This window comes from Pan paniscus, chromosome 11, assembly GCF_029289425.2.
Source record: "Pan paniscus chromosome 11, NHGRI_mPanPan1-v2.0_pri, whole genome shotgun sequence".
Lineage (NCBI taxonomy): Eukaryota > Metazoa > Chordata > Mammalia > Primates > Hominidae > Pan > Pan paniscus.
Window position 1 is genome coordinate 105,445,102 of NC_073260.2, and position 12,175 is coordinate 105,457,276.

Here is a 12,175-nt window from a genome sequence, read left to right on the forward strand (position 1 = left end):
AGGCATAAGACTTCTAAGCATGGATTGTTCTATTTCTGGATTTAAACCAATTCCAGTCAACATGTTCAGAGTCTAGATAACTTCTAAATTCGGTACACTCATTTCCTGTTAAATATTTAGAAATTTTGGTGGTTTCTTTTTTTTTTTTTCGCAGACGAAGTCTCACTCTGTTGCCCAAGCTGGAGTGCAGTGGCGCGATCTCGGCTTACTGCAACATCCACTTCCCGGGTTCAAGCGATTCTACTGCTTCAGCCTTCCGAGTAGCTGGGACTACAGGCATGCGCCACCATGCCTGCTAATTTTTTTGTATTTTTAGTACAGATGGGGTATCATTATGTTGGCCAGGCTGGTCTCGAACTCCTGACCTTGTGATCCACCCGCCTCGGCCTCCCAAAGTGCTGGGATTACAGGCCTGAGCCACTGCGCCCGGCCAATTCTGGTGGTTTCTCTGAGGCAATGCTAGAACCTGGATAAGCAATGTTAATACATTGTGGAAGTCCCTGATTTTCAGAATATTCATGTTTTTGTTGTATTGAACCATGTTAAAGTAGGATTTATTACAGGTAAAAACCTGAACTCTGAAATATTTACATGAGTTATTCTCAGGTCTACTCTGGTTTTTAGAAACACAGTGACGAATTGTTTGAGAAATGAACAGTGGTTTTATTTGGTTATCCTGTCCTATTGGTCTTACTAGGAGGAAAAGTAAACTGATGGCAGCAATGGAGATGATGTGATCTCCTCTTATCTTTTTATATTGACTTTCTTCCTGTGTTAAAAGATTCTATGGGTGGGCGAGGTGGCTCACGCCTATAATCCTAGCACTTTGGGAGGTCAGGGCGGGCGGATCATGAGGCCAGGAGATCAAGATCATCCTGGCTAACAGGGTGAAACCCCGTCTCTACTAAAATTACAAAAAATTAGCCGGGCGTGGTGGCGGGCACCTGTAGTCCCGGCTACTTGGGAGGCTGAGGCAGGAGAATGGCGTGAACCCTGGAGGCGGAGGTTGCAGTGAGCTGAGATCACGCCACTGCACTTCAGCCTGGGTGACTGAGGGAGACTCCGTCTCAAAAAAAGAAAAAGAAAAGATTCTGTTTGGAAGCAAAGTAGCTCTTATTATAATTTGAGGTATCTATAAATAAATACACTATTATGGATATAAATGTATTTCTAGATATATCAAATTATAATAAGAATTTTTTTAGGTGGATACACTCTGAGAATTTTTAATTGTGTAAAATAACTCGCCTTTAGAAATCTTTTTTAGTTGCCTGCCTTAAAAAAAGGTCATCTTACTTTCATTAACATTAGTTGTGTCAGGCTGAATGTGGTGGCCTGTAATCCCAGCACTCTGGGAGACTGAGACAGGAGGATCCCTTGAGTCCTGGAGTTCAAGACTAGCCTGGGCAACACCTTCAGACCCAGTCTCTACAAAAAATAATAAAAAAAAAACTAGCTGGGCATGGTGGTGTGTGCTTGTAGTCTCAGCTACTCTGGAGGCTGAGGTGAGAGGATTGCTTGAACCCGGAAGGTTGAGGCTGCAGTGACCTATGCTTGTGCCACTGCACTCCAGCCTGGGCAATAGAGTGAGACCCTGTCTCAAAAAAACAACCCAAAATACCAAAACAAAACATTAGTTGTTATATGTTTGTGGTATACTAGCTTTTGGGGAGTTGTTAGTTACATGATGTTAATTTCTTAATATTGAAATTCAACATTTTTGGTATTTATTAGCTTGTAAGTCTGTTTTCCTTTTTTTAAAAGTCAATCAGATTTAGCAGTGGGAGATTGTATACCACCAACGTTAGTGACACTAATGTTCATTTCTGATAACCCACTACTATCAGACCAGCCTGTTTTCTATAATCTTATTTGTGTTCTGTGTAGATTCTTCTCATCATTTTGTAGAGACATTTAACATAAAACCACAGGACTTGCACAAATGCATTGCCAGATGCCATTTCGCACGTAGCAGATTTTTACAAATTTTGCAAAGACAAGATTGTGTTACCCAAAAATATCAGGAAAATGCACAGTAAGTAGTACCTTGATAGTTAGAAAATAATTTCTTTCTTTTGAACAGATGTCACCAATATAATGTCAGGAGAAATAATCCATGCCTACCTGAAAACCTTGGCGGTTATCTTTCTATTTTAAAGTCGGGTAACTTCTTCTTCTTTTTTTTTTTTCCTATCTGAGACAGGGTCTGGTTCTGTCACCCAGGCTCCTAGGCTGGAATGCGGTGGTGCGATGTCGGCTCACTGCAGCCTCTGCTTCCTAGGCTTAAGTCATCCTCCCACCTCAGCCTCCAGAGTACCTGGGATTATTGGCGCAGGCCACCATGCCCAGCTAATTTTTGTATTTTCAATAGAGACGGGGTTTCACCATGTTGCCTAGACTGATCTCAAACTTCTGAGCTCACGTATTCTGCCCATCTCAGCCTCCCAAAGTGCTGAGATTACAGACATGAGCCACTGTGGCTGGCTATAGTCAGATAACTTCTGCCTAAAATATTTTAAAACTTTAGGCATACTATAGATGTAAGTTTAGGGAAAAATAAAAGATCACTTTACTTATTTATTTATTTATTTTGGGATGGAGTCTCGCTGTGTTGCCCAGGCTTGAGTGCAGTAGTGCAATCTTGGCTCACTGCAACCTCCACCTTCTGGGTTCAAACGATTCTCCTGCCTCAGGCTCCTGAGTAGCTGAGATTACAGGCGCCTGCCACCACGCCTGGCTCATTTTTTTTTTTGTATTTATAGTAGCGACCGGGTTTTGCCAAGTTGACCATGCTGGTCTCGAACTCCTGACCTCAAGTGATCCGCCTGCCTTGGCCTCCCAAAGTGCTGGGATTGCAGGCATGAGCCACTGTGCCCGGCCCACTTTAGTTTAAAAAGTTCAGTTTTCTTATGTGCTTTGTAAAATATGGAAATATGTTTTAAAGTTGTAATTGTAATGTTTATTTTATTTCGTATCCTTTTTTGTCTTGATATTTCATTCTGTAAATTTTTGCATATTGCCGTAGTGTATTACTATTTTTTTTTTTTTTTTTTTGAGACGGAGTCTCACTCTGTTGCCCCGGCTAGAGCGCAGTGTCACAATCTCGGCTCACTGCAACCTCCACCTCCCAGGTTCAAGCAATTCTCCTGCCTCAGCCTCCCGAGTAATTGGGATTACAGGTGCATGCTACCATGCCTAGCTAATTTTTGTATTTTTTAGTAGAGAAGGGGTTTCGCCATGTTGGCCAGGCTGGTCTCGAACTCCTGACCTCAGGTGGTCCACACGCCTCAGCCTCCCAAAGTGCTGGGATTATAGGCGTGAGCCACTGTACCCTACCAGTGTATTACTTTTAATGTCCATTAGTCTTGTTAGTGGATATTTCATTAAGCAGATATTCTTTCAGGTAGGGAGTCCATCATTTTTTAAAACCACTTAATGCTATTTTATGTTTAGGTTCATCTATGCAGCATATCTTTTTTTCTTGGAGTTTCTTCTATGTGTCAGATACTGTTTAGGCATTGATATTACAGAATTAAACAGGACAGACAAGGCTGTTACTCTCAAAGAATAGGTTGTATATAATTGTGTGTGCATGTGGTTTTTTGTTTTTTGTTTTTTTTTTTGAGACAAGGTCTTGCTCTGTTGCTTAGCTAGACTAGAGTGCAGTGGCATGATTATGACTCACGGCAGCCTTGACCTCCTGGGCTCAAGTGATCTTCCCACTGTAGCTGGGAGTACAGGCGTGTTCTACCACACCCAGCTAATTTTTAAATTTTTTTGTAGAGACAGGGTCTTGCTTTGTAGCCAGGCTGGTCTCAAACTCCTGGCCTGAAGCCACATTCCTGCCTCAGCCTCCCAAAATACAGGCATTACAGGTGTGAGCCATTGCACCTGGCCTAATTTCTTTTTTGCAATTGTAAACAATTACAGTAGGATAACTTTGTAGAATGCTTTGTTATATATTACTGAAGCTATAGAATCCTTTGAAATTAACTGAAATGTTGCCTGACTGTATTAGATAACATTTAAATTTATTCCCGGGTATGTGAGATGAGGATAAGAGCAGAGTCGTCTTACTAACCTGCATCATTTTGATCGGAGAGGATATACTAACCTACGAGTCCTAGGTCCATCTCAATGGGAGCCTGTATGTTGAATCACTTGTGTGATAAAGAGAGTCTAGAGTCCTTTAGCTTGCTGGTGGCTGTACCCAGAGGCCTTAAACAAGGATATGCAAAGGGAAAATAGAGAAGTGGGCTATACTAATTAATCGTAATGGTATTATAGTTGTCATTTTGTATGTTTTCTTGCAGATTATCAGTTAAGCAGGTACGAAACTTGAGATCTGAATGTATAGGATTGGAAAACCAAATAAAGAAGTAAGTGACTTTTAGAGCTAGAAGTTGCCTTAGATACTAGTTTAGCTCTTGCATTTTACAGGCTAGGAAACAGACTCCCACAAACATTAATTAAAATAATATATCAATAGCCAGATGATGATAGGATTAGAGCATAGTTATGACTGCTAATCCAGTTTTCCTAATAAATTATTATCGCTTTCAGATTAAGTTTTATTTTTTGTTGGGGTGGTTGTTGGTGGGTTGATTTGCAGACTAATTAGCTCTTTGGATATTAAATTACCATGTGATTTTTAATATGACTAATTAGATTATTTAATTTTTATTAGAATGGAACCCTATGATGACCACAGTAATATGGAAGAAAAAATTCAAAAGGTGAGACAACTTATAAAAGGAGAAATTTAATCTTTTAAAATTCTGTGATATGCAGTGTTTGCTTAATTAGTGGGACTCTTATAGTCTATTTACCACTTTTTTTTTTTTTTTTGGAGTTGGAGTCTTGCTCTGTTGCCCAGGCTGGAGTGCAGTGGCATGATTTTGGCTCACTACACCCTCTGCCTCCTGAGTTCAAGTGATTCTCTTGCCTCAGCCTCCTAAGTAGCTGGGATTACAAGCATGCGCCACCACGCCTGGCTAATTTTGTGTTTTTAGTAGAGATAGAGTTTCACCATGTTGGCCAGGCTGGTCTTGAACTCCTGAGCTCAGATGATCTGCATGCCTTGGCCTCCCAAAGTGCTGGGATTACAGGCATGAGCCACCGCGCCCAGCCTCCCTTCCCCTTCCCCTCCCCCTTTTGAGATGGAGTCTCACTCTCCCAGGCTGGAGTGCAGTGGCGTGGTCTCAGCTCACTGCAACCTCCGCCTCCTGGGTTCAAGCGATTCTCCTGCCTCAGCCTCCCTAGTAGGTGGGATTACAGGTGTGTGCCAATATGTGCAGCTGATTTTTGTATTTTTGTAGAGATAGGGTTTCACCATGTTGGCCAAGGTGGTCTTGAACTCCTGACCTCAGGTGATCTGCCCGCCTCAGTCTCCCAAAGTGCTGGGATTACAGGCATGAGCCACTGCGCCCGGTCCCCTTTCTTTTTATAGTACTATTACTTTTTTTTTTTTTAAACTCATAGGTTGTATATATAAAGATATTGATAGAGTGCCTCTAAAACACTTGAATATAATGGAAAAATGAACTTATAGTTCATAAGCTTAATTATATTCAAAAGGGTTTTTAGACATGATTAATTTGAAATTCTCCACCCCGGTACAAAAAGCTCTGCTTGATTGTAGTATAACCTAGTCAGTGGTATTAATTTATCTAAATAAAATGGATTAACTGAAGGGAGATGTTAAATATGAAAGGAAAATGAGGAATCAAAATGAGGCTGGTTTGGCAGGAGGGAGGATTCTGACAAATGAAAATGATCTGAGGCCTCCAGAGTTTGGCTTTGATGTGAGTTAAGTATTTTCTTAGGTTTTCTTTTTTTTTTTTTTGGATAAAATCTCTCTCAAGCTCTTTGTTGTGATTCTGTGATTGCCATGCCAAGCTGCTGTGGGTATAAATTTGGCTTCCAAGGCACATTGTCACCTGTAAAGGTTAGCGCCCTCTTCAGGCAATATTTTTATTCAGTGAATGTATTGATCATCTGATATGTGCTAGGTATCTCGTAGACATTAGGGCTACAACAATGAGGAGAACAGGCAAGGCAAAGTCACTTCCTTCATGGAATTTTCCATTTAATGAATCTCTGATTGCAAATTATATAATTAAAATAATTTGCAGAACCTATTAAAGTTTTCACATCAGTCTCTTCTGAGTTTGGTTCATATTTGTTTTCCCTGAGTACAGTCAACTTTGAGCCATTGTCAAGATAAAAATCTAGACTTGGAAAATATGAGAACCAGATCCTGGATAATTACAGATTCATCAAGGAAATGCCATTCTGTGAGACCTCTAGACTGCTAGCCAATGAGTCTTCCTTTGGGAACAACTTTACCTTGCCATACAACATGTCAGAGATATTTAGGGTGGCACACACCTATAGTTTCACCTACTCAGGAGGCTGAGGCAGGAGGATTGTTTGAGCCCAGGAGCTCAAGGCTGCAGTGTGTTCTGGTTGTGCCAGTGGACTGTAGCCTGGGCTACAGAGCGAGACCTGTCTTAAAAAAAAAAAAAAAAAAAAGGCGGGGGTACAGTGGCTCACGCCTGTGAGCACTTTGGGAGGCCGAGATGGTTGGATCACATGAGGCCAGGAGTTTGAGGCCAGCCTGGCCAACATGGTGAAACCCTTTCTCTACCAAAAATAAAAAAGTAGTCTGGTGTGGTGGTACTCACCTGTAGTCCCAGCTATTTGGGTGACTGAGGCACAAGAATCACTTGAACCTGGGAGGCAGAGGTTGCAGTGAGCCAAGATTGTGCCACTGCACTCCAGCCTGGGTGACAGAGTGAGACCTTGTTTCAAAAAAAAAAAAAAGAAAAAAGAAAAAAAGTGAACTAATTAGAGATATTTAATATTGTATTTTTATCGTGCAGGAAGAACGTGTATAATTATATTTCTCCACCTCCCTCCCTCTTTTGTAAATTCTGTTAATGCATAACATATATACAAGAAATGTGTAACTCATAAGTATATAGCTTGACAAATTTTCACAAAGTGAACACGTCCATGTAACCATCATCATTTAAGGAATAGGATGTTACCAGCACCCTAGAATCCTCCTTGAACCTGTTTAGTTTACACTGTTTGCCCCCACGGGGAAACACTGCCCTCACATGTTACACTAAAGATTAGTTTTGCCTGTTTTTGAACTTCATATAAATGCCAGTATATAGAATATATTCTTTTGTGTCTGACTTTGGCTCAACATTGTTTATGATATTTATCCATGCTGTTGTGTGTAATTGTAGTATGTTTATTCTCATTGCTGCTTAGTGTTCTATTTTATGAATATAGCACCAATGTACCCTTTTTACTCTCGATGGACCTTTGAATTGATTCTACTTTTTGATTGTTACAAATAGACATTCTATGAGTATTCTTTTTTTTTTTCTTTGCAAGGATCTTGGGCTTAAGGGATCCTTTTACCTCAGCCTTCTGAGTAGCTGGGATTACAGGTATGCGCCACTGTGCATGCCTAAATATTCTTGTATATCAATTTTAATGAATATAGATTAGTATATGCCTAAGATTTTTTGCTTTTAATGAAGCATAATTTTTTACACTTCCTCAAACTGAATGACTTAAAATTGAGATGTAGTAGTTTTTTTCTCTTGAAAAAAATTTTTTTTTTTTTTTTGAGATGGAGTCTTGCTCTGTCCCCTAGGCTGGAGTGCAGTGGCGCGATCTTGGCTCACTGCAAGCTCCGCCTGCCGGGTTCACACCATTCTTCTGCCTCAGCCTCCCGAGTAGCTGGGATTACAGGCGCCTGCCACCACGCCTGGCTAATTTTTTGTATTTTTATTAGAGACGGGGTTTCACCGTGTTAGCCAGGATGGTCTCTATCTCCTGACCTCGTGATCTGCTTGCCTCGGCCTCCCAAAGGGCTGGGATTACAGACGTGAGCCACTGCGCCCGGCTTCTCTTGAAAAATTTTTAAAATTATTTCTCCCTGAATGGTCTTCATTCGATTGATTACATGTCAGCATATAGAAAATGCTAATTGTATCTTGTATAAGATTTCTTAGATTTGGAGCTGGGTGCAGTGGTGCGTGCCTGTAGTCCCAGCTACTTGGGAGGCTGATGTGGGAAGATTGCTTGAGCCCAGGAGTTTGAGTCTGGCCTGGGCAACATAGTAAGACCCCATCTCTGAAAACAAAAAAATTCTTAGATTTGTTTGAAAATTATAGTGAGCTAGATTCTCCCGATACATTTTTTAAAAAATTCCCTTTGGAAATAATATCCAAAGAGACTTTTAAACTATTAAAGTATAATTATTTAATTTTCTTACTAGAAATCATTCTAGGAAATTTGTTACTAAGAGTGAACATACATTTACATTTTTAAAATATATGTACAGATTATGTGTGGACTTTAATATTTTGTTTCTGTTTCCAAAGGTTCGGTCTTTGTGGGCTTCAGTGAATGAAACGCTCATGTTTTTGGAAAAAGAGAGAGAAGTTGTTAGTTCAGTCCTTAGTCTTGTTAACCAATATGCTTTAGATGGAACTAATGTTGCTATTAATATTCCAAGGCTCTTACTTGACAAAATTGAGAAACAAATGTTTCAGGTAAGCATTTGATATTAAGGAAGCTTTTGAGAAAACTCCTATCATGTAATTGTATATTTTCTTGCAATGTTCTTCTGCTTTCAGAATTTGTTTTTTGTTTTTTGTTTTTTTTTTGAGACAGAATTTTGCTCTTATTGCCCAGGCTGGAGTGCAATGGCGTGGCGTGGTTTCAGCTCACTGCAACCTCCACCTCCCAGGTTCAAGCGATTCTCCTGCCTCAGCCTCCCGAGTAGCTGGGAATTACAGGCATGTGCCACCACACCCAGCTAATTTTGTATTTTTAGTAGACGGGGTTTCTCCATGTTGGTCAGGCTGGTCTCGAACTCCTGACCTCAGGTGATCCACCCACCTTGGCCTCCCAAAGTGCTGGGATTACAGGCGTGAGCCACCGCACCTGGCCAGAATTTATTTCTATGAGTGTGTTTAGTAAAACTTTCATAAGGAGTGATACTGTTAAAGGTGTGTATATTTATATTCACTTTTATTAATTGCCCTTTACCTGTACAGTACTACATCATATAGTATAGACAGTATGAAGTTTCTTAGTAGGAAGATGATACTGTACTAGTTCATTATAAATTCTCAAAGGCAACAACAGTGATCTCCTAATTGCCAAATGTCCTTTTAAAAAGTCTCCATCCCCTGGTTTGTGTTTTATCTTGATGCTGTTAAGTGTTGCTTGTAAAGTCTTCTTCCTTTAGCTTTATAACCTCAGTGTCTCTGCTTTTCTGTGTCTTTCATACTGCTGCTCTGTTTTTCACACTGGTTTCTTTTTTCTTTTTTTTTGAGACAGAGTCACGCTGTCGCCCAGGCTAGAGTATAGTGGCATGATCTCAGCTCACTGCAACCTCCCGTCCTTGGTTCAAGTCATTCTCCTGCCTCAGCCTTCCAAGTAGCTGGGATTACAGGCGTATGCCACCACGCCTGGGTAATTTTTGTATTTTTAATAGAGACGGGGTTTCACTATGTTGGCCAGGCGGGTTTTGAACTCCTGACCTCAAGTGATCCACCTGTCTCGGCCTCCCAAAGTGCTGGGATTACAGGCGTAAGCCACCGTGCCCGGCCTGATTTCTTTTTTTCTATCTAACTTTTTTTTTTTTAGGTCTTACTCTTACCTGGGCTGAAGTGCAGTGGCGCGATCTCAGCTCACTGCAACCTCCGCCTCCTGGGTTCAAGTGATTCTCCTGCCTCGGCCTCCCGAGTAGCTGGGATTACAGGCTCCCGCCACCATGCCCAGCTAAATTTTTGTATTTTTAGTAGATATGGGGTTTCACCATATTGGCCAGGCTGGTCTCGAACTCCTGACCTCGTGATTCGCCTGCCTCGGCCTCCCAAAGTGCTGGGATTACAGGCATGAGCCACCATGCCCGGCCTTTCTATCTGACTTTTAAATAATGTTCTCCATGGTTCTTTTAATGCCCTCTTTTTCTTTCCCTCATTATAAATGTATTTGTATTTTCTTACCAATTTCATGACTTCAGCAGTCTCTCCTCATCAACCCAAACTCCATCCAGTTATTTCCACTTGCTTATGGGACATTATCTGGATAGCTTACTTTTTTGTTTTCTTAGAAAACACAATTCATCAAGCATCTACTATATGCTGGAGAGATACAAAGATAAAATATTGTTGTGACTCTCTGAAGAGAGACACTTCTTTAGTAGAGACGGGGTTTCACCATGTTGGCCAGGCCGGCTTAGAGCTCCTGACCTCAAATGATCCTCTTGCCTCGGCCCCCAAAGTGCTGGGATTACAGGCGTGAGCCAGTGTGCCTGGCCCATAATTTTTGTGTGAAATCTATGATTTAAAAAGTATTGGAAACTGTCTGGGTATGGTGGCTCACACTTATAATCCCAACACTTTGGGAAGCTGAGGAGGGTAGATCACTTGAGGTCAGGTATTGAGACCAGCCTGGCCAACATGATGAAACCCCGTCTCTACTAAAAATACAAAAATTAGCTGGGCATGGTGGTGCACATCTGTAGTCCCAGCTACTTGGGAGGCTGAGGTGGGAGGATCGCTTGAACACTTGGGTCGGAGGCTGCAATGAGCCAAGATTGAGCCACTGCACCCAGCCTGGGAGACAGAGTGGGACTCTGCCTCAAAAAAAAAAATTAAAATTAAAAAATTGGCAACTAATTCAAATGATTTTAAGACATAGAACTGTGCAAGCCAAAGAAACATTTAAGCACAGATACAGCCTTTAGGGGTCATTGATTTGTAACTTCTGTTAAAAAATGAATTTATGGTCTTTTCACTAAACCTGCTGCTTCTGCTCAATCTTTATTTTTCTTTCCATCTATTAACATTTCTTTTATTCTAGTTTTCAACCTTTTGTGTAATATAAAAATGTAGCAAAAAATGTAGCAAGGCATGTTACTCTTTCCTAGTAGTTTTCACTGGGCCAAAATTATTTACGTCATTTTATGTTTGGGGGTATTTGATTTTTTCCCCCCGCTTTTTTTTTTTGTTTGTTTGTTTGAGATGGAGTTTCACTCTTATTGCCCAGGCTGGAGTACAATGGCACAATCTCGGCTCACTGCAACCTCTGCCTCTTGGGTTCAAGCGATTCTCCTGCCTCAGCCTCTGGAGTAGCTGTGATTACAGGCATGTGCCACCACGCCCAGCTAATTTTGTATTTTTAGTAGAGACAGGGTTTCTCCATGTTGGTCAGGCTGGTCTCGAACTCCCGACCTCAGGTGATCTGCCCCCACCACCCCCAACTCCCAAAGTGCTGGGATTACAGGTGTGAGCCGTTGCGTCTGGCCTTTCCCTCTTCTTTAAGGTAAACTTCAATAGTAAAAAACATAAATATTTTTATGTAACAGTTTGTTGTAACAACCTATAGTTCACTAATTTTTTCTCCTCCTGATTCCTTAGTTGCACATAGGAAATGTTTATGAGGCTGGAAAACTGAACCTCTTAACAGTTATTCAGTTATTAAATGAAGTCTTGAAGGTGATGAAATATGAACGTTGTCAGGCTGATCAAGCAAGATTGACGGTAGACCTTCACTACCTTGAAAAAGAGACCAAATTTCAGAAGGAAAGATTATCAGATCTGAAACATATGAGGTACACTAAAAAGATCTGTTATTTTACTGTGGGAGGAGTAGGGTGGTTTTCTCAACAAAACTTGTATAACTTTAATAGCTCTTCAGCTTTGGCAAACAAGTATGAGAATTCTAATACTCAAAAACCTTACATAATCAACTCTTGGAGATATACATGAAGCAGAAAGGAAAAGGAAAATTAATGGAATAAATGATTTGCCCTGAATAATTTTTTTGTGAAATAATTTTAGCTTTTCTGTAGTTTTCTTTTGTTGGGTCTAATCATAAAACCTTATAAAAGTTTTTTTTTTTTTTTTTTTTTTTTTTTTTTTTTGAGACAGAGTTTCGCTCTCGTTGCCCAGGCTAGAGTGCAATGGCGCGATCTTGGCTCACCACAACCCCTGTCTCCTGAGTTCAAGTGATTCTCCTGCCTCAGCCTCTTGAGTAGCTGCGATTACAGGCATGTGCCACCACGCCTGGCTAATTTTGTATTTTTAGTAGAGATGGGTTTTCTCCATGTTGGTCAGGCTGGTCTCGAACTCCC

General features: G+C 40.8%; 1 protein-coding gene across 4 annotated transcripts in view; it reads left to right on the forward strand.

Annotated features, from left to right (window-relative positions):
* HAUS6 (HAUS augmin like complex subunit 6) overlaps positions 1-12,175 on the forward strand; it is a 50,183-nt gene that overhangs the window by 13,691 nt on the left and 24,317 nt on the right. For all 4 annotated transcript variants that reach the window (XM_063594467.1, XM_034967215.3, XM_055092097.1 and 1 more), the window contains 5 exons: positions 1,888-2,035; positions 4,314-4,379; positions 4,688-4,736; positions 8,409-8,579; positions 11,460-11,653. In XM_063594467.1, the coding sequence (XP_063450537.1) occupies positions 1,888-2,035; positions 4,314-4,379; positions 4,688-4,736; positions 8,409-8,579; positions 11,460-11,653 (628 nt within the window). The remainder of the gene's footprint in view (positions 1-1,887; positions 2,036-4,313; positions 4,380-4,687; positions 4,737-8,408; positions 8,580-11,459; positions 11,654-12,175) is intronic.